At 38.7% G+C, this 22,580-nt stretch overlaps 1 protein-coding gene across 2 annotated transcripts in view; it reads right to left on the bottom strand.

Annotated features, from left to right (window-relative positions):
- pyd (polychaetoid) overlaps window positions 1-22,580 on the bottom strand; it is a 707,172-nt gene that overhangs the window by 131,858 nt on the left and 552,734 nt on the right. For both annotated transcript variants that reach the window (XM_067140350.2, XM_067140351.2), the window contains exons 11-12: window positions 22,182-22,353; window positions 15,521-15,743 (exon numbers count right to left, since the gene is read on the bottom strand). In XM_067140350.2, the coding sequence (XP_066996451.2) occupies window positions 15,521-15,743; window positions 22,182-22,353 (395 nt within the window). The remainder of the gene's footprint in view (window positions 1-15,520; window positions 15,744-22,181; window positions 22,354-22,580) is intronic.

Genomic DNA, 22,580 nt, shown 5'->3' with positions numbered 1-22,580 from the left:
GCAGTTGACGATGCCAACGTTCGATCTTCCATTAGCAGCAGGGTGATACGCAGTTGTTTTGATGTGGTGAATGCCTAGGAGTTTCATCAGGTGACTGAAAAGAGAATAGTCGAACTGTTTGCCTCGGTCAGTGGTTATAACAGATGGTATGCCGTATCGAGCTATCCATGTGTGCAGCAGGGCATGTGCAACTGTTTCAGTTGTCATATCAATCAGGGGCGTAGCTTCCAGCCAGCTTGAATAACGATCAATTATAGTAAGGATGTAGGTGTATCCTTCAGATGGAGGAAGAGGGGCGACTATGTCTACATTAATATGAGAAAAACGGCGGTCCACCGGTTCATAGGTGCCTATAGGGCTGGTAGTGTGCCTCGTGACCTTGGAACGCTGGCAGGCTACACAGGATTTAGTCCACAATTCAATGTCCTGTCTCACTGACGGTCATACATATCGTTGTTGTACAAGTTTGATAGAAGCATTAATACCTGGGTGAGTCATATTGTGTAATGCATCAAATGAAAATTTACAGAACTGACTTGGCAAAAATGGTCGGAGTTCTCTTGTAGGAACATCACAATTAATTCAGCTCCTGATGGTAAGGTAATGGTCTTGAACTTGAGTGTTGTCTCTGTGGATTATTGTAGTTGGCGAAGTTCATCATCAGATGCCTGTGCTTGGGTAATTTCATCAAATGATAGTTATGATGGTATGGAAATGGATGAGATGCGTGAACAGAAGTCAGCTGGAATATTGCCTTCCCACGTAGGTACCGTAAGTCAGCCGTGAACTGACCAATGAAGTCTAGATGTCGAAGTTGTCTGGGCGACGCTTTATCAAGGCATTGTTGAAAAGCAAATGTCAAAGGTTTGTGGTAAGTGAAGATGGTAAAATTTCTGCCTTCTAGTAAGTGACGAAAGTACTTAACAACTGAATAAGCTGCCAATAATTCACGGTCATATGTGCTATTATTCTTCTGTGTATTGGAGAAAGTATTTGAGAAGAATCCTAGTGGTTTCATCTTTGTGTCACGGATTTGATGTAATGAAGCTCCCAGTGCAAAGTCAGATGCGTCAACCAGCAATGCTAATGGTAAGTCACCTGACGGATGTGCCAGAAGGGTGGCATTTGCTATTTGTTCCTTAACTTGTATGAAGGATTGTACTGCTTCAGGTGTCCAGTTAACCCCTCTGCGATCACACTTGTGTGTGTCTTTACAAAGACTGAAGAGTAAGCGTTGAGTAGCAGCTGTGTCTGGTAAGGACCGGCAATAGAAATTTACTAATCCAAGAAATTGTCTCAAGTCAGCAATAGGACAAGGTTGTGGGAATGAGTAAATAGCATCAACACGGTCAGAGAGTGGTTTGATGCCCGAAGATGACACACTGTAGCCTAGGAAGGAAATTTCTGAGGCACCAAAAACAAATGTTGAAAGATTCACATTGATACTGTATTTATGCAGTCGTTCAAGGAGGATTCTTAAGTGATGCTCATTCTCTTCTTCATTTTGAGATGCAATCAGGATATCATCGAGACAGCAAAACACAAAGTCCAAATCTCTCAAAATGGAGTCCATGTACCTCTGAAGAGAATGGGCAGCATTTCGGAGACCAAATGGAATTTTGACATATTCAAATAAACCAAATGGGGGTATAATAGCTGTCTTGGCCACATCATCTTCTGCGACTGGGATGCGGTGGAAACCTCTGATTAGGTCGATCTTTGAGAAAATTGTTTTACCTGATAGTCTGGTATTCAAGTCTTAGAGATGAGGTATAGGATATCTGCCTGGAACTGTGATGGCATTGAGAGCCCTGTAGTCCCCACAAGGTCGCCATGAGCCATCTTCTTTCTGTACCATGTAAAGAGGACTGGACCAAGGACTCTTCGAAGGTCTGCAGATACCTAAGTCGATCATTTTCTGGAACTCCATCTTTGCTTGAGCATGTTTATCGGGAGGCAGTCTTCTTGCTTTGGCAGCGACTGGTGGGCCGATTGTAGAGATGGTGTGGAAAAAATGTATGTCAGTTGCAGTAAATGCTGGATTGTCCCGAAGTAGGCCTGGGTAGTCTTGGAGTAGCATTTGTTGTGAGGGTCAAGTAAATGTACACTTCCTGAGACAGGGGACGATACTGGCAGTCCATGGTTGATAAATTAGTTGTGCCATCTATGAGACGTTTGTGTTTTATATCAACTAACAACCCATAGTTATTTAGAAAGTCAGCACCAAGGAGAGATTGCTGAACATCAGCTATTGTGAATGGCCACAAAAAACATCGTCTCAAACCAAAGTCAAGTGGAATTAAGCACTCACCACACATTTTGATTGGTGTCCCATTAGCTGCATATAGCAGGCATTTGCAAGCACGCTTTTTATCTTGTGCTGTGGGAGGAAGAATGGACAAATCCGCTCCTGAATCGATCAGAAATCGCCTGCCAGAGGAGCGGTCTGTAATGAATAAGCGGCGAGAATTTACATGGCCCACATCACTATGTGCTGCATCTAGCGAGGGGCCTGAGCATTTCCTGAATCAGAAGAAGTAAGAGTAAAACTGCATGGGGGAGTACACTTCATCGCCTTTTATCGGTATGTGAAATGGTACCAGCATAATGAACCACGTGCTTGTTAATGTTTACGGTGAGGTGAACGGGACTTTGAGCGAGAACGATACTTTGGTCAATTCAGAACACTATTTATTGATAATGTTAATTGTTCAATCTGTTCTTCAAGCCAAGAAATCCTATCGAAGGGTGATGCTGACAGTTGTGACTGAATAGCAGATATGCAAGGGCTCGAGTAATCCAATATTCGGTCTGCTATTGTTGCTAGGTTGTCCAGTGTATCACTGGAAGATGCTAATATAGACCTTAAATGTACTGGTAGCCTTTGCATGAAAATAGTTCTTAAAAAGTTGTCCTGAACTTGTGTTCCAGCAAGGGTTCGCATTTCTCTGAGTAACTGACTAGGCTTCTTATCACCAAGTTCGCTTTCTGTTAAAAGTTTCGTTACCTTTTGTCCTTCTGATTCCTCAAATTCAGTTATAAGACGAGACTTGAGGTCTGTAAAAGGTGTATTGGATAATGGTCGATTCAAAAAGTCACTTACAAGATCTGCGACATAAGGCTCGAGCGATCCTATTATGTAATTAAATTTGGTCAATTCTGCCATAATACCGGCCACAGCGAATTGTGCTTTGATTTGCATTAGCCATAATTTTACGTTCTTTCGCCAAATGGGTAGTATTTTTACCAAGACGCGTGCGATATGTGCATTTCTGTTCTTGTAAATGTCTGTTGACAGTGTTCCTTCCGTATTCTCAGTGTTAGACATGTTTACAGAAACACAATATTCACCTGTTACACTGCACAACACTTGAATACACACGTTTTTATTTCATCACGTTGTGGTCACCACTGTTAGGGTAAGCTAACTTGACTCGTGCTCTTAAATTGCTATTCAAGAATGAAAACTGTAAAAAGCAATGATTTATTGTTAAGACAGCACCACACACAATTAACAACCAGAAATAAACAAACCCACTTAAACATACATTCCACAAGGAGGTTATACAAACTTAAAAGGAGCAAAGAGAGAATGTAAAGATTGGTCAGTAAGTATTTGGAGTCGTTTTAATGTAGATGGAGCCACCACAATTTCATCACTTTAGCTCCTTCTCAAATTTGTGCTCAATACATCTTGCATTCTTTCCATCTCTACGTAAGACTATAAACTAATCTTATACCCTAATTGTATTATGGTCAAAACATGGCAATCATGTTAAACATCAGGCTGAGGGCAAGAGGAAGAATATTTCAGCCTCGAGAACTGCCTAGTGAATGTAATAAGAGAATGATCCGACAGAGTGAAGTCAAACTAAGAAAGTTTAACAGTAATACTTTTTGAAAACACCACTCATTTGATCTATCATTACATCACCAAAGTTTGAATGTCTACCTTTTTAAACCACTCAAATAATCATCTTCATATTCATTCATCTTTTATCTTCATGCGAAGGAATAGTACAAAAACAATGTATATTGCTTAATAGAGTTCAATATGGTCAAGAGAAATGAGCAACACCTTCCACTTTGATATTGAGAATACACAGCATTATTGATATTGTAAAAAAGTGCCATGCAAGGTCCAGTTCAAATGCACAATATTGGGTGCTAATGAAAAACCTTGTTCACAGGAGAACAATGTAAAAGTTTACCATTGGATGATGTGAAAGGCATCTGCCTACAGGAGATAGGAATTGAGAACTAGTGTTAGGTTTAATGGTCCACCCAATCAATACCTTTTTTTCTTTTTAAATTTGAATGACATTTCTTGAAAATATGACATGCCAGCCATAACGTCTCGTAACAGATTACAATGCTCATTCTTGCTGTCTAATAATTTAAAAAATGGAAGAACCCATTTCCTTTATGAACTTTTTAAGAACACACTAAGGACAAATATACACACTGTTTACATAAAATTGTTCATCACTTCTTGCAAAAAAAAAAAAAAAAAAAAAATTCTTCAATGTTAAAATTTGAATGACATTTCTTGAAAATATGATGTGCAGTGCTAGTAGCTGGTAGCTTCAGTCTACTGACTGACGGAGATTTGAATACTGGCCTCGGAATAGGAAAATGGGACCAAATCCACATCAGAATATTTGAAGGCTTTACTTCATATGCAAATTCCTTTCAAAAAATAAGCTATTTCTGGTAGAAGGAATCTAATGCTTCTGAGATAGCCTGTCGTATGGCAAAGATCTGCTCTGCATGACCACCATATTGGAAAGTTAATTCTTATGAATATTCCTTTTTTTAAAGACAAGGTCTGGAAAGAAAGAGATATATAAAATTAATGGGTTTAAAACAGTTGGAAATTTAAGAAATGAGTTTCCATCACAAATGCGTAACATAAAAGCTTACCAAGAATGTGGGTGAAACTCCCTACAGCTGGGTCACATCTGAGCCTCGCTCTGACTTGCTTCTCACTACGCTACTGCGTGTGTTATAATTATGTTTCCTTTCACCCGGTGGAACTTAGCTAGGGCCGGTAAGGGAGGGGGGGGGGGGGGGGGAGAGCAGTGCTATTAGTAGGGAAAGGGGAAATAGCTTGGCCTATATGTAGAACGGGGGGGGGGGGGGCGTTTCTTTTAGAGGAGGTAACTTCAAATTATTGATTTTTCATTATGATAAAAGTGATGGTATCTGTTCATATAATGGATTTTTGTTCTCTTGTATGTCATTCAAATTTTTGTTTGCGTTAATACTCTGGTCCAAACCTATATAAATATTTTTGTAATTGCTCATCAGGTTCCCTTTGCTCACTTTTTTTAAAATGGTGAAGTCTCTATTTATGTTAGTATACTGGTGACCAGTATCTCCCATATGGACACTCATAGCAGAATACTTCTTGTGTCTATTGGCATTGACGTGTTCAAGATATCTAGTTTGAAAACTCCTAACTGTTTGTCCCACGTATGTGACAAAACAATGATCGCACTTAAGTTTATAGATTCCTGAATCTAAGTAATTATTTTTATTTTTATTTACACTATTATGGTTATACAATATATGACCATTAGTGTTCTTCGTTGAAAATGAGACTTGATAGTTGTGTTTCTTAAATAATTTTGTGATTTGAAAAATCCCTGAGTTTGTAATACGGTAGTAAAATTCACGTATTTTGAACTCTTGCGAAGCTCTAGTATTAGTATTAGTCTTATGTTGTTCCTTCTTTTTACTTTACCTATAATTTTATTAATGCTATTAACACTGAACCCATTCATAATGGCTATCTTCTGTATGTACCATAATTCTTTTTCTCTCGCTGTATGAGATAAATGTAAATTGAAGGCTCGATGAACCATACTGAAATAAGCAGCCCGTTTATGACTCCCAGGATGTAAAGAATCATTTTTAATGGTCACTGGAATAAACATATCCTTTCTATATATATATATATATATATATATATATATAAGAACATGTCCTGACTGACTGACTGACTGACTGACTGACTGACTGACTGACTGACTGACTGACTGACTGACTGACTGATTCATCATTGCCGAGCCAAAACTGCTGGACATTAAGAAATGAAATTTTGAGGATACATTTATATTACAATGTAGGTGCTCACTAAGGGAGGATTTTTGGATATTCCATTGTTAAGGGGGTGAAAAGAGGGTGAATTTTTAAAATGAGTGTACCTATATCTCAAAACATTAAAAGTTTACAGATGTAAAAATTGGTATTTAGAATCTCCTTTAAAAATAAAGAAATGCATATTTTTTTGTTTTTGGAATATCCCACTGTGGGGATGAAAAAAGGGGGAAAAGGGGTCGAACACCTATTATGAGGAGACTTATGGCTGATGCATCACTCCATAGGACACGCTGGTGTAGACAAAGTCATGGCTACGCTTAGAGAGACTTTTACGTGGCCGCAAATGAGGATCATGGCTCGTACAGTTTTAATGACTTGTGACATCTGTCAACGTATTAAGCCCAACGTGTACTTACTTAAACAACCACCAACGCCGTTGATTCCAGAGAAGCCCCGTGAACTGTTTTCAATGGACTTCTATGGTCTGCTTCCAAAGGCAACCAGGGGGCTCCAATTCATTTTGGTGTGCATGGACGTTTTCAGCAAATATGTCATGCTTTGTCCAGCCCAGAAAGTGAACACTCGTACAGTTGTCAACCAGATAAGAAATAAGATCATTCCCACGATAGGTAAACCCAATAAACTCTTAACCGACCACGGATCGCAGTTCACATCAGCCGCGTTCCGTAGAGACATGGAGCAGATGGGAATTCAACATCTCATGAGTTCGATCCGTCATCCAGAATCGAACCCGTCTGAAAGCATTATGCGGGAGATCGGAAAATTTTGCAGAATCTATTGCCCGATACAGCATTGTCGGTGGGTAGATGTTGTTCCAACCATCATGGAATGCATAAACTCAACCGTACACGAATCGACAGGGCAGATTCCCAGCATTGTTCACTTCAACGAACATCCCGAGAGACCATGGAAAGATGTTGTGCCATGTCCAGAAGATCCGAGACCATCGGTAGAGTTGAGGTTGAGAGATATGTTGGAATCTTTGAAAAAACAGCCCCACCACGGAAATTTTACCACAAATTTGCAGAGCTGTATATTGGGCCTTATCGAATAATTCAAAATTTAGAAAATAATGTGTACAAGGTACAATCCATGGATGGGACAACTGAGGCTATCTATAACGCATCAAATCTAAAACTATACCATATGCCAGGGCAATTAGCAGAGGAGAATCCAAACGATCCAGATGACCAAGAAGAGGAAGGACAACCTGAAGAAGAAGACGAGGACGATGACTGTGTAGACGTCGCGGATGAAGAGGATCCTGAAGAAGAAGAGAATGGAATAAACTACATGGAATTAGAAGATCACCATGAGATGGATGATAGTACTGACGTGTCGGGAGCTGAAGATTGTCTAGCCTGCACGGAAAGACGAGATATCATGACCCAAGAATACTTGCGTATCCTTATGTCCAGATACGCATTAAGACAAGAAAATGCTATCCTACGATACACTCACATTTAATAATATGAGAACCATGTGATTGGTAAGAAAAATCCCTACCCGTGATTTTTCTTATTTTTAAGCAGGGGAGGGATGTGACCATTCACAACATCACCTATAGTATGTCATGATACCCAGGAGATGAAATATGCCATTTTCCACGTCATTCTATGATAAAAACTGCCCAAGTTAGAATTTTTCCACCCGCTCCGGGATACGACTGGCAGTAACCTGAGTCGCGCGACCCAACTCTAGTTGCTGGTAATTAGCAGCAAGGCAGTGCAAGAGCACTGGTACATGAAGTTTTCTCACTCCAACCACGAGCAAGACAGAAAGAGACGCGTTATCACGTGACAAAGAATCTAGGTCACTAGCCGAGCCCAGGGAGTATATCCAACGTGAGAACTAACATTATGCCCTATTTCCCTCATTCATTCACCACTGCCAACTCATCGAGTTCAATTGTTTTTCCCTTGATAATTTTTATAAATCGCAAGATACTCAACGGATAATCACGTGCAAACATTCATTCGAATCAGGGAATTTTATGCATAATTATGAGACCAAGAAGTGCTCTACTTAATTGAAAGAACGGTAGCTACGCCGTAACAGGGGCGCGTCGTAATGGCTAACAGATGTGGAGTCCCAACCGTGGCAGCGAACTGAAGGATTTCCCTAGTGCTCGTCGTCATTCACTGACAGAGAAAAAAGGAAGCTTTTAAGATTGCTGGAGAATCTACAAAGCTATTTTAATAATATTCACTCAGTGAAAATGGGAATACAGGAGTTACAATTTGATATCTTGTTCGTCACTCTACGTTGCGTATTACCGCAGCACATTTTGAGAAGTGGTTGCGTTTTTCCCCCACTGCTAGTACCAGGGCATCTCGCCTATATAGTAAGGAATTGAAGAGCAGACACCACCAGTTCATTTCCAGTCTAACGTCAGTTCATTACTAGTTCATTGTGATTTGTGTGGGAGTCATTTATGAAGAAATCATCCTGTAATTTGAGCAGTATAAAGTAGTGATTTATTAAAGTTTGTGAATATATGTGGAAATAACCACAATATGAGTAAGTTGTCTGCATGTATGGTGTGCCGCTAATTAATATAGTAGGAATGGTACGAAATCGTATGACCGCTGCCCGTGTGTAGAAGAGATCGTGCATCAAGCCTCATATATGCCTAAACTGAGACGGCTCAATTAACATAAATAGGCACGTATTTAACTAAGTGCGTGGAGCGTGTGTACTCGATATAAATGAGAAATATAAAGAAAGTGAATGAACGGCTCATTGTCGACATGATTGAGGGCAGTGCCACATTAGATCAATCCCTAACGCAGTAGAGAGCTCGACTTACGTAAGACTAAGTGCAATAGAGTACGCCTGAATTATTGTCGTGAAACACGAGAGTGCTAACCCAGTAGTGGCCTAATCAGTGACGTTTCTAAGTTCTAAGTGAACCAGTGGAATTTCAGGGCCCAGAGTAGCTGTCTGCTGTCTATAAAAAGGATAGGTAGATAAGAAGGGAATAATGTCAGGCTTCAGGGACATTACCGACATTGGGTTGGAATGCTTGTGCCATTGAGCAGATCCAACCATATGTTTAATTTGTGTTGTGTAACATAAATTAATGCATTCACATGAGATAACTTCCCCTCTTTTACATAAGGAGTCTACAAGAACGTCGGAGTGAACGAGACATCTGGCTTTCTGCCGGGATTTTGCCTGGTGTAGCAGAGAACGTCTGGAACGTCGCACGATATCAAGCCATCATGTTCGTGACTCGCCAGTTAATCATCAAAGGACTTCACATCGCTGATGACGTCATGAGAGCAGAGTAAATTCATGGCGTGCCCTCCTGTAATGCTGTGAACGTGGTATTCTGAAGGCTGAGTACATTTCCAAGTATTTGTAGCTTTGAAGGTCGTTACCTATTGTAAATATAGAATAAATTTGCATGTAGATGTAATGTAGATTGCCAACATGCTATTTCAGAGGGATAATAATAACTTCATTTTTATTTTGTGACTTTTATGGAACACCTTCATCATGGTTTGGAACGACCATATTTTACTTCCATTTTTTAAATAAGGGTTTGATAATGCATGACGTAATTCTAAGGACCTTAGATTAATTAAGTGTGAAGTGCTGTTAAGTAAAGAGGGCTTAATATTCTGTAAAAATGACTCCAGTTATCATCTTTTCTATAGCAAATATATGAGTCATCAAAGGTCTCCCAGTAACTGTTTTTTTTTTTTTTTTTTTGCACTTCACAAGCTCTTAGGGAGTCCTCCTGACTAGTAATTAAGTGCTGCTGAAACAACGGATGGAGACATGAGAGTGGGGTACATATTGTTAAATTATTTAGCTCGTGAAGGCGTGAGGTAATTTGGACCCGTGTGGCAGGGGTTCATCATTAAATAGAATTGTAGTCGAGGTACCGAGAGGTGAAATGTGGTGGCTAAGCAGGCTGTAGCCCTAGGGTATATTGTGCAGTGAAAATGTAAAGTTTCCCCCACCGGGCGAGTTGGCCGTGCGCGTAGAGGCGCGCGGCTGTGAGCTTGCATCTGGGAGATAGTAGGTTCGAATCCCACTATCGGCAGCCCTGAAGATGGTTTTCCGTGGTTTCCCATTTTCACACCAGGCAAATGCTGGGGCTGTACCTTAATTAAGGCCACGGCCGCTTCCTTCTGACTCCTAGGCCTTTCCTATCCCATCGTCGCCATAAGACCTATCTGTGTCGGTGCGACGTAAAGCCCCTAGCAAAAAAAAAAAAAAAGTTTCCTCTGGAATCTGTTATTAATACGCAAAGAGGATACCGCGCTACGAAGATGACGATTACGGCCGGATTTAGAGCCAATGTTTAATGTGATGCCATTGCGACCAGAAAGAAAAGAAGCGAGATCATTTGCCGTGAAGCAATTGTATGAGAGGACTCAGTGGCCGATGATGGAAGTGGGTCGTGGGCGACACAGCTGGGAGATTTACAAGCCCGTCAAAGGGGCGAAGGAAAGTATTTGTTCCTTTGAAAGAGGAAAAGAATACAAGTAGCTGGTTCATTCCCCTCGGTACAACGATTACGTGCATAAATTTAAATATTGCCAACGTCGCATAGATTCCGATATCTATTAAAAGAAGGATCCCCCCAATTTATTTCCTTAATTATTTACAGTGTGTAGGGAGTTCCAGCTTAGATATACCCTGTCTCAGAAGATCCTGGGTTCATTCCAGGAGACAGTGAAAGCTTATATTTACCGTCACCAGCAGCAGATGACTTAGGCCATCTGTGACTCATTGTGTATGTTTGAAGTGCATTTGTTCCTGTCCATCTCTTACAGGTAGTGCTATGATACTCCGTCTATGGCGTCTGGTATTTGAGTCGCTCTATGCTTGTCCACAGGGAGCAACGTTGTGTATTGATAGAAATCCTAATGAAATGATCGTGTTTATACATTGCCTATTCAGCAATGATTAACTTAAGGAAATGTTGTGGTACGACTTTCAAAGGCTTAGGAGTGTACACATAAGTGACCTTCGTTTATTTCAGTTCATCGGTGTTAGTAGGCCTATATCATAACTTGATATAGTTTGAATATATTAATTATCGGCAAGTAAACAGGATTATAGCAGGGTATGTCCATACTGATTAAATTTGTGCGTCAAGTGATCAGTGTAAGTGTAGAGTGAAATAATTCGAGAGGAATCGTCTCTGTAAGTCTGAGATAGTGTAAATAGTTCAAGAGGGAACGCCTCTTAAGTTTGAATAATTGAACGTATAATGAAGGGTAGAGAAAGGCTACCGAACATTTAAACGTCAAGATCACCTTCAATACCATATGTAAAGTGTTTTGTATGGCATATCCATGTGAATAATGTGTGTTTCACTAGTATAGTGAAATTGTTATACAAGATATCATTTCTCTTCTCATTAGTAATGAAATAGTGTTCCTCTCATAATTAATACTCCCCTACTCTAGAGATTATTAGAAAATTATAGCCCCATCGAACGCACCAGTCAGACCCGAAAGTGCGATACGGACTCAGTTAGCGAATCATTCTAGTAGGGGAAGGTGAGGCTTCGATAACCGGGCTGAGTTTGAAGCTCATCGGAAGTGCTCCATTCTAATAGTATACTTATGAACCACAGTAACTTGTTGATGTACTGAAGCTTTGGACAGGTACAGTATCAACTGATGAGCCCAGCCTAGCACACAGTGGCGAAACGCTGGCAACCAGGAATGAGTTAGCTGGAAAATTTATAATGTCCAATAACGGACCATTTATATTGGTATTAAGTGGTATGTTCCGAGCTGGCAGTGGAGAGAAGGCGTGGAATGACATCAGTAGACGAATAAGTTTGAGTGGTGCCTTTAAAAGTAGGAAAGATTACAATATGAAGATCAAGTTGGAATTCAAGAGGACAAATTGGGGCAAATATTCATTTACAGGAAGGGGAGGTAGGGACTGAAATAACTCACCAAGGGAGATGTTCAATAAATTTCCAATTTCTTTGAAATCAATTAAGAAAAGGCTAGGAAAACATCAGATAGGGAATCTGCCACCTGGGCGACTGCCCTAAATGCAGATCAGTGGTGACTGATTGAAAAGCAAAATCAGCATATGGAGGAAGAGAAATGAACATGTTGTTATTTGTAGATGATATTGTGATTTGGGGAGAAGAGGACATGAATGTTCAAGAACAGTTGGATGTAGTGAATGGGAAGATCAAAGGATGTGGACTGAAAATAAGTGTAGAAGAGAGTAAAACTCTTGTTATGACTAGAAGGAAGAAAGAAGGGAAAGGTCAGATTAAACTTGCAGACAAGCCCCTGGAAGTAGTGGAGACATTCAAATACCTGGGGAGTGAATTAATGGAGAATGCTCGACTGGATGTTGAAATTAGTAAGAGGATTCAAGCTGGAAGCTGTTTCTATCATAGTGTAAGAAGCATGTTATGGGACAAAGATGTGCCAATGGAAGCAAAGGAAACTATCTACAAAATGTGTTACGTACCCATAACAACTTATGGAGCAGAAACTTGGACAGAGTATGATACAGAGGAGTAGAAGAGACAAAACAAGGAATGAGAAAATCTAGGAAGAAATTGGAGTGGAAAAAATGAATGATAGAATAGAGAAGAGCCGACTAAGAATGTTTGGGCACATAAAGCAAATGAATGATGAAAGAATGCCTAAAAAGGTGATGGAAATGCAAATGCAAGAAAGGAGAGGTTGCGGACGACCACGATTGAGATGGAAGGACACAATCCAATGCTGTATTAGAGAAAGAAACCTGGACTGGGAAACAGTGTTGGAGGAGGAGTGGTGGAAAGACCGAAGAAAGTGGAGAGCAACCATATTTGCGCCTACCCGGCTATAGCTGGATAATGGGAAATGATGATGATGAAGAATAAAAATACATGTGGAGAATCTTAGTTGTATTTATAAACACTGAGCTTTCTAGGAAAATAATAGTCATCCCTGGTAGAAAAAACAGCATGTTTCTGGTCCAACAGATCGCAGGGTGACAAGAAGCATTTATGTCTGCTATAAGTCATGTAAGATGTAACAAAAACCTTTTCAGCCCTGAAATAGTGTTTGGTGACAACGGACTTAGCATCGGCAGTCTAGATAAATACATAAGTTTTTCATTATATTAATACTCGTAAATTTATTTTTTGTCAATACTGGTTGATTTTACCACTAAACTCTCTATCATTGACAAGTTTATGCAATGTAAACAATACTGTACATATATAAGCAAGTTTTAAGTGATTTGATAGAATCTGAAGATGTTCTTGTAGAATGAAACATATCATTCTTTGTGTAATAGTGTGTATTTTTAGAGGTATGTTTATAGTGTTATAATTTATATTGAAATTGCAGTGTGTTTGACAGACTGAAACATTTTTGTTACATTTAACTTTAACTAAGTCGACACTGAAAAGTTCATTCATAAAAATAAAAAATAAAAAAGTCATGTAAAGTGTTAAGATGCTTCAGTTACATTATGTTGTTCAAGCAGGTTACCAAATAGGTCACAAGTCATAGAAATACCAAGTGGCAAAAAAGAGACCACCATTTTAGTCATGTCCATGGAAATAAAATGAAAGTGGCCCAATTTGTATGGATGTCAGGGCAAACTGTCTAGAGGATATACAAGGATTGGTGCACTTCGGCAGTAACCTCAAACTTGCATCGTAACAATGACAAAAAGGAAGACCCTCATAGACAGAGATCCCCCTACCTCTGATGAACTGATTGAAGAGGGGAGAGCTCACCTATGAAGCGAGCAGTACCTTACAATACTTAGACATTTCAAAACCCAGCATGAATTATCACTGAAGTTCCATTTCAACCGATTTGGTAAGGATGCTGACAAAGGAACTGCATGCTATGGACATATGAAGGCATGAAGACAATGAAAGACTGGAGAAGTGCAATATGGTCTGAGAAATTTTGCTTTCATGGGTACTCTTACCATGAATAGTGGCGACTGTACCACATGCCTAATGAAAGCTTTTTATCTGGGCTGTGTTTCAGGTGTTCACTCGAGTTGGATGAGGTTCTACGATGGTATAGGGTCGTCTTTTGCACTACCAACTCGGCTCTATCATACAGTTGACCGAGGCCTAAAACCATCGATACTTTTGCATTCTGAGTTCCTCTCCGAAATGCAGTCCACATGGGTGCTCCTGTCTCCCAGGACTATAAGTATCACATGCACCAGCTCCCAGTCTTCATGCACTGACAAGCATTCTGCAACATGCTCTCTAACTGACTGGCCAATAAATTTCTCAGATCTGAATCCAACAGAAAATCTATAGGACTATTTGGAGCAGTGGATGAAACCCAACAACAGGCATCAATGTAAACTGACTGAATTCTGGTACCTCCCAATGTGCAAATAACTGAAAATTGATCTTGCACACCTTCACAAACTTGCAGAATCCTTACCACAGGGGATACATGTGGGTATAAAAGTCAGTGGCAATGTAGTAATTAAGTAAGTAAATAAATAAGTACTGTGTTTTTGTGAAGATAAAGTTGGAATTCAAGATGACAAATTAGAGGAAATGAAACTAGGGAATGGAATAATTTATCAATAGAAATATTCTATAAATTTCCAAGTTCTTTGAAACCATTTAAGAAAATATTATGTAAGCAACTGATATGGAATCTTGCCACCTAGGTTACAGTCCTAAATGCAGATCAATGATGACATTGATTGACTGACTGATTGATTGAATGATTGATTGGTTGATTGATTGATTGATTGATTGATTGATTGATTGATTGAGTGATTGATTGATTGATTCTGTGTGGGGGAAGGGAAGTGTGTTTGGACTAATATTTTGTCTGGAGAGCTTAATTCAATATTATCTGGGTTAAAGGAAAAGGAGGGCAAGAAAACAGAATAAAAATTTTAAAACTGAAATAAATTAGAACAAAACTAACTCCAGGACTAATTACAACAGAGGAGAACTTTACCTCAACTTCTATCAAATTGGCACTATTTATTTGTCAATAATTCTTCATACAATACTGTTCAGACGATACTCCACTCATATATTAGAGGAAGGTCAAAAGATCTGTCTACAGTAGGCCTACTCTACATTTTCTATACCTACAGATCACTCAATAATTGTGGCCCTTCAACTAATAACAGAATTAGTTTTGAACAACACTTACCAGCTAAAGATATCCACAATTGGGCTTGATTAGGGAGAGAATAATAGGTTTTGCACACATGAATTAATACTACATTTTACCATCAAGTCACTAATTATAAACCTTAAGATGTATATAATTTCTGAAATAGTAATCAAATAATTGAATATATACTTCAGAATGTAACATGGTTTCAGAAGTCCTAGCATTTAAGTCTCCTTTAATTATAAATCTTCAGTGATAAATAGTAGGATTATTTTCACACTACTTACTTGGATAACCCAGCACGCAATTCCTTAATGATATGTTTTGACTCTGCTCGCAAAAATATCACAATAGGATAAAACTGGGCATAGTTGAGCCTATCCACAGCATTGGGCGTTATATCCAACAAGGCATGCTTCCCTCGATCCATTATTTCACGAATGGCACTTAGACGAATAATACCAGATGACTTTTGGCTTTTAGGGATGTCCTCCAAATTATTGTCCAATTCTGCAGGAAGAAAGTCAAATATAACAATCACATTCAATTCAATGGTAAATAAAAACTTGCATTAATGCACTGTACAGTACATTACAAAATAAAGTCAGTAAGAGATTTATCAAGCAGGCATCAATAAAAGAAAGTCTGATGAGGACAAGACAATTATCATATGTATCATTTTTTTATTGTCCACCCAGTCAATACTAAGGTAAGGTAAGGGTTGTTCTGCCCGAAGGCAGGTCCGAACCTCCGCAGAGGTATTCCTGAGCCGGAGTTTACGTGCGGTAGGGTAGTCAGTACTAAAATATGTTACAATTTGGTTTAAAAATTGGACATTCACTAAAAAAAAATTAATTAGAATATGTTTCAGTGTGACCATCATCAGCTAAAACTCATTTCCAATTATAAAGCATTAGACAGTTGTGTACTTAACCAATATATTATTTAAAAAAATAAAATTCAAATCCAATTTTTTTAAACAGTCTTCTCATTATATCTGAAAACACATATTAACATGTTCTTTCTTTTAAAAATCTTTGAGAAGCAAATGGGGAACATTATGAGAAATGTTAAACCATCTGAAATCTTCTTGTATAGGAAAGCCTTGGAATGCTTAACGCCGATATGGAACATAACGTGAGACTGAAAGTATGACGGTCAAAGATGTTATATTTTATATGAAATTGAAGATGTTCCACATTGACTTCAGTTTACTGTTCTCCTCCTGCCAGCCAAGCTGGCAATTAACACTCCAACACTCAGGCGGGCTACCCCCATAGCCCAGCCATTTTCTTTTCAGTGATAGTTGCAGTGGGGAGGGGGTAGAGAAAAACGGTTTCAGGTACCTTCCTTCCTGTTAATCCTGTGGCCATTTAGTGTGCGATTGCATGTCTTAGGGTCGTATTCATGAACGAGACTTTGACTTAGACTTAGACTTAGACTTAGAAGGCGGTAAGTCGCCATTTCCATTTCATGATCGCTACTTGGAGGTAAGTAAACTTAGATGGCGACTTTACATCCAAGTCGCCGATGTTCCGTACTTAAGTAGACTCTGAGATCAGAAAAATAATAAAATGGCAGATATTGCCGATGCAGTTAATTTTGTAGACGAAATTGAAGAGATCCAGGAAATTATTCAGTAGGTACGTTGTGCCAAATCCTCGGCGTATTATAAGAGATGCACGGAACCCAGTTCAATTTTATACAGAAAATGAGTTCAGAAAACGATATAGATTTGACAAACGTACAGTATTAGATGTACTAACGATGTTTGAAGACGAATTACAGAAACATAATAATCAAGGATCACTCATACCTCCAATGATACGATGTTTGAAGACGAATTACAGAAACATAATAATCGAGGATCACTCATACCTCCAATGATACAGTTGCTAATTTCGTTAAGATTTTTTTTCTATTTGCTTTACGTCACATCGATACAGATGTCTTATGGCGACGATGGGATAGGAAAGACCAAGGAATGGGTAGGAAGCTGCCGTGGCCTTAATAAAGGTGCAGCCCTCCAGCATTTGCCTGGTTTGAAAATGGGAAACCACGGGAAACAATCTTCAGGGCTGCCGACAGTGGGGTTCGAACCTACTATGTCCCGGATGCAAGCTCACAGCCGCGCGCCCCTAACCGCACGGACAAATCGCCCGGTCGTTAAAATATTATGCTACAAGCAAGAGTAAAATTATTGTTACTATAGCGCACAGTTTTTGCACTTTCTACTCATCGTGTTATCTAGTTAGGTTAAGGGATGATCAGTACAGATTAATGCATTCTTATGGTAAATACAATAGCCTTTCACACTTCCATGGTTTTCAGGTAAATTCCAAATTGATTCCGCTGATTTACGAGGAGTAAGCCAGCCCTCAGTATATAGAATAATCAGAAGAATATCGATCCTGACTGCCCAAAAGAGACCACAGTTTGTTTCGTTCCCAAATGAAGCTGAATGTCGAAATAATGCGCGACGTGTGTATGAAAGATCCCGTTTCCCTGGAGTGGTTGGAGCTATAGATTGCACCCATATACCAATAATAAGTCCAGGTGGCGACCATGCTGAGGTATTCCGTAATAGGAAAGGGCTTTTTAGTTTCAATTGTCAGGGCATAGTCAACCACGAGATGAAGTTTATTGATTTCGACTTCAACTATAGGCTACCTTTCTTCTCTTTCACTAGTTCTAGTAACACCTCCCTTTCATAGTTGTTGAAGGTTGGCAATTTTTTTCTTTCCATCCATCGTCGAGAAATAAAAACTAACTGTATTAACTGGATTGGATTGAGTTTAGAGTCTATAACGTGATCTATAACGCAGGAAACAGCTGAATTTCTTCTTCTTCTGCCCCTTTATTAAGAAAAAACATTGAGTGATGGGAGATGCTACAGTGCTCTTCCATTGTTTTCATTGCCAACTTCATTTCTAATTCTTCACATCGTAACTTACCAAAGTCTACTTACGCCAGAGTCTACTTTGTAAAAGTTGCGTCTATGAAACTGACTTCCACGAAACTCAACTAAGTGAACTTACGTAAGTCGAAGTCAAAGTCTCGTTCATGAATACGACCCTTAGAGGTTGGACCTGTGCTCAAGTCAGTGTTAAAGTTGAGTGGGTTACGTCTGTAACCCGCGCGAGTACTGACGTCACTATGGCTGCCAACCATGAGAATATCATCCCACAGTGGTTGGACAAAAACAGTGACAATGATGAAGTTCCACAGGATGACAGTGATGATGGTGAAGAATATTTGGTAATAGAACAAGTTCTGCTCTCTGATACTGAGGAAGTAGATAACAATTTTAGTGAAAATGGTGACCAGTATAGCCTACTTTGAATAGCGAACAAAGTGGTAATGCTGATAGTGAAGTACATAGTATAACTAATTGTGCATTAACGGCCTGCAAAATCTCAGAAGAAGCTTGAAATAGAAATAGAAAGTATTATAAGTGAACAACAATTAATTTAAGACTTAAAAAAAATGAAATAAGTAACAATGTATTTAATTAAAACAGAAATAAAATTGAGGGGTAGCCCACACGAGTATTCCCATAATAAAATTGCGTACGAGTACCGCACGGTTAATATGTGTTTCAGATATAATGAGAAAACTGTTTTTTTAAATAAGAAAATGGGACTTGAATTTTATTTCTTTAAATAATACATTGGTTAAGTATGTACGTGTGTAACCTTTATATAATTGGAAATGAGTTTTAGTTGAAGATGGTTGAACAGACTGGAAAAAGTTTTTTTTAAATTTATGAATGTTCAATTTTTAAATCAACCTGTAACATATTTTAGCCATTAAGTGGACAATTTATTGTTTCTTTTAAATATGATGGTTTTTCATTCTAAAAATAATACATTACCAAAAAATTAAATATTATGTCAAAATAAATAAATAAATAAATAAATAAATAAATAAATAAATAAATAAATATTTATTTATAAATATTATAAATATTTATTATTTATAAATATTTATTTATAAATAATATAAATATTTATTATTTATAAATATTTATTTATAAATAATATAAATATTTATTTATTTATTTATTTATTTATTTATTTATTTATTTATTTATTTATTTATATCAGACAAAATGTTAAGTATGACTGCACAGCTCAGCAAATGACTCGCAAACTAACTTGAATTCAATGGGGCACTACTGGCTAAGTCAGAAACTGTGACAGTACATGTTAGGAACATGACCGAGGTACTAATAAATTCTTCTCATTGAGTGATACCAAATTATATTCTCTGGGCGTGAAGAAGGAAAATGGATTGGACTACTGGGGTTTTTGCAGAATTCAATACAACACCACTACGATAATGCCTAATAATATTATATTTATATACCATATAAATATAAAGGGGCTGCCTGGCCAAGGCGGTAAAGGCGTGCTCGGTTCACCCGGAAGGACGTGGGTTCGAATCCCTGTCAGGAAGTCGTAAAACTTAAGAAATGAGATCTCCACTTCTGGAGGTGCATATGGCCCTGAGGTTCACTCAGCCTACACCAAAAATGAGTACCAGGTTAATTCCTGGGGGCAAAGGCGGCCGGGCATAGAGCTAACCACTGTACCCCATCAAGTGCCGAGGTTACGGATAGTGGAAACCTTTCCCTTCCACCCCTCCAAGGGCCTTCACAGCCTGTATGGAGATGACTTTGCTTCACTTTGCTTTGCTATATAAATATAAATGATTATTTATTAAATAAAGAGGAGGAAAATGTGATATACAGCATAAAATGACAACTCAAAACATTAACCTTCACATCCATCACTATTGTCATCATTGTCTGTTTCATAGTCACAACTGATTGTAGGTACATCCACTGATGCAGCTGTGCCAAAGAGGCTTGAGTAGTTCTCTTTGCTTTCAGGATTTGCAAGGTATTTGGCAAGTTTTAATATGTCCTTAGCCTTCGCAGGTTTCACTGCTGGAGGGGATGGGAAAGCTCATGGTAAGTTGATTGTATCAGGAGTTTTGAACTCTGTGATGGTGTGACGGCTTCAAAGACCACAGTACGTCTGTTGTAAATGTACAGCTTTAGTTTGAAGTCACACTGCATAGATCGAACACCCTGAAGCCTGAATGCTGGCTTTGTTTTTTACAAAACAGTCAGTTGTTTTTTTAAAATCCTTGAAATCATGGTGGGTGAATATCTCCGAACCAAATGGAGATGGACGCGTTCGGGCCTTCCGAATCCTTTCATCCCAGTCTTCAGGAAGTTCGGCGATGGTATTCATCCTGCGTTGAGCAGAAATAAGTGAGAAGTCCTGGTCATTTGGTAGGTAGCTATGACCACGAAAGGGGAGAAAGGTATGTAACCCTTTTAAAAAGTTTGAGAATGTACACTAAACAGAAGAGGAAGTAAACCATTGTTTTATTTTTGTTTGGCCCAGGACAGCTGTCACTTATTAAAACCAGTTCATCCGTTAACTCAGAGTGTGGGATGCTATTTGTGAAATGTAGCAGCATTGAGATAACCTCATTGGACTATTTGTGTCCATATTAACGTAAAACCTTGGAGAACAGGAGTACAACCTAGAGGAACGCAGGCAGCTGTAAAAAACGTGTAGCTTATCAGTGGTTTATCGGGAGTTGAGCAGAGCGCTCTCACGGCACCTGCCTGAAGCACCACTGACTAGTGGTGTTCTCGCTAGCAACAGTCCAGACTTGTGGGGGTTTTGCCAAATCGCCGTATGTTTAGAGGCTAATACAGTATGGCTTGAGGTGTTTTTGACAGAATTGGTTGTTTAATCACGTGCGTAATGCTGAACACTACAAGATGGCGCCTATAACTCGTTTTTCAATTTTTTGACTAGTGGGGATCTTGCCGGCCACCCCTCAATTAGACAAGAGCACAATGATATGAACAGAGCACAGTCTGTAAGAACAGACAGTAAGCAGGGCGAGGATAATGAAAGAGAATGGGATGGTATTCTGGGATAATAAAGTGTAATAAAAATGGTAGGATGTGTTGGAAGATCAGTATGTACAGCTGAAATTGAAAAAGTGTACCTTATGGTAGATTGATATAGCCAAGGTAACTAATCGAAGTAAAACAGAAAGTGTCAAAAATTACTTCAAACAAGGCATGCTGTAGATAGGGAACAGTATGTGGGAATGATATAGTCAAATAAATAATTACTGAATCTAAAGGGCAATCATGTGACAGCTTCGGATACAAACTATGAAGGCTAAATCAGGTGACAGAGAAAGATTTTCTGAAGTAAAATTAAATTCTAGGAAGGGAGGAAAAAGGTTAAATCAAGTAAACTTATTGTAGATCCAGAGAATTATTGGAAAGATGAAAGGAATATTTCGAAAATCAATTAAATATATAAGGAAATCTTTCTGATCAAGTTTGGAATCACAAGATTCACTGGAATGGGAACAGTGATGGTAAATAAAAAATAAAATTCATACCTGAGGAAGTGGAGAGAATGATAAATAAATTGCAGTGTCGTAAAACAGCTAAAGTGCCAAAAATTCAACCAGAAATGGTGATATGGCTTACAAAGGAAGGGCAGGAAATAAATGCCTTTTCCAAGTAATAGAACAGCACAGGAAGTGTTCAACATAATTACCCTCAATATCACGTCCAAAGTGCTGCAACGTGCCTTTCTGATAATTCTTCTGCACTCGAAAAGAATAATATGTTAGCCCTGTACCTTAACTGAAATTTATTTCAAAACTCTTTCTCCAGTAAGCTCAACAGTTTCCAAACTGCACTTCCTTAATGATAAATGCTTGAAACAAATTCTTGGAAAAAAATTACACCCATTCTGGAATGCCTCTTTGTATTAGCGAGTGACATTTGATATTTAAAAAATTATGTTATATGCGAGGAATAAAATTTTCGTATATGACCCTTTGGCTCAAAATGGGTTAAGATACTGCTATGATATATCGGACCATTTCAATACTTACGTGGAGAAGTGAACTTGTCAGGAAAATCCTTCAGCATCTTCTCCCTAGCAATATCAGCTACAGGACCAAACAGCACAACAGGGCGGACAAATCCTGGATGGCGCAGCACAACCCTCTCATATGCTGGGAATTTGCTTATACTGTCAGCAAACACTACATCATCCCAATGATCCTGAAAATCAAACTAAAAATGAGTTCCTTACTATTACTCTAATACTGTAGTCAAAATCCTGCAGTAAATAATGACAAAGAAAATAGTATATAGGACCATTATAACAAACAGAATTTAACCAAACATCATTAAGCATTGAGACCAATATTTTAATCTTGCTTTGGTTCAACGTTATCTTTTACATTCCAGTTGACCAATGCATCCATTATTATGCTGAAAAGCATTGA

Source organism: Anabrus simplex, chromosome 2 (assembly GCF_040414725.1).
Source record: "Anabrus simplex isolate iqAnaSimp1 chromosome 2, ASM4041472v1, whole genome shotgun sequence".
Lineage (NCBI taxonomy): Eukaryota > Metazoa > Arthropoda > Insecta > Orthoptera > Tettigoniidae > Anabrus > Anabrus simplex.
The sequence above is the reverse complement of the archived record's forward strand: the minus strand, read 5'-3'. Positions and strand labels throughout refer to the sequence as shown.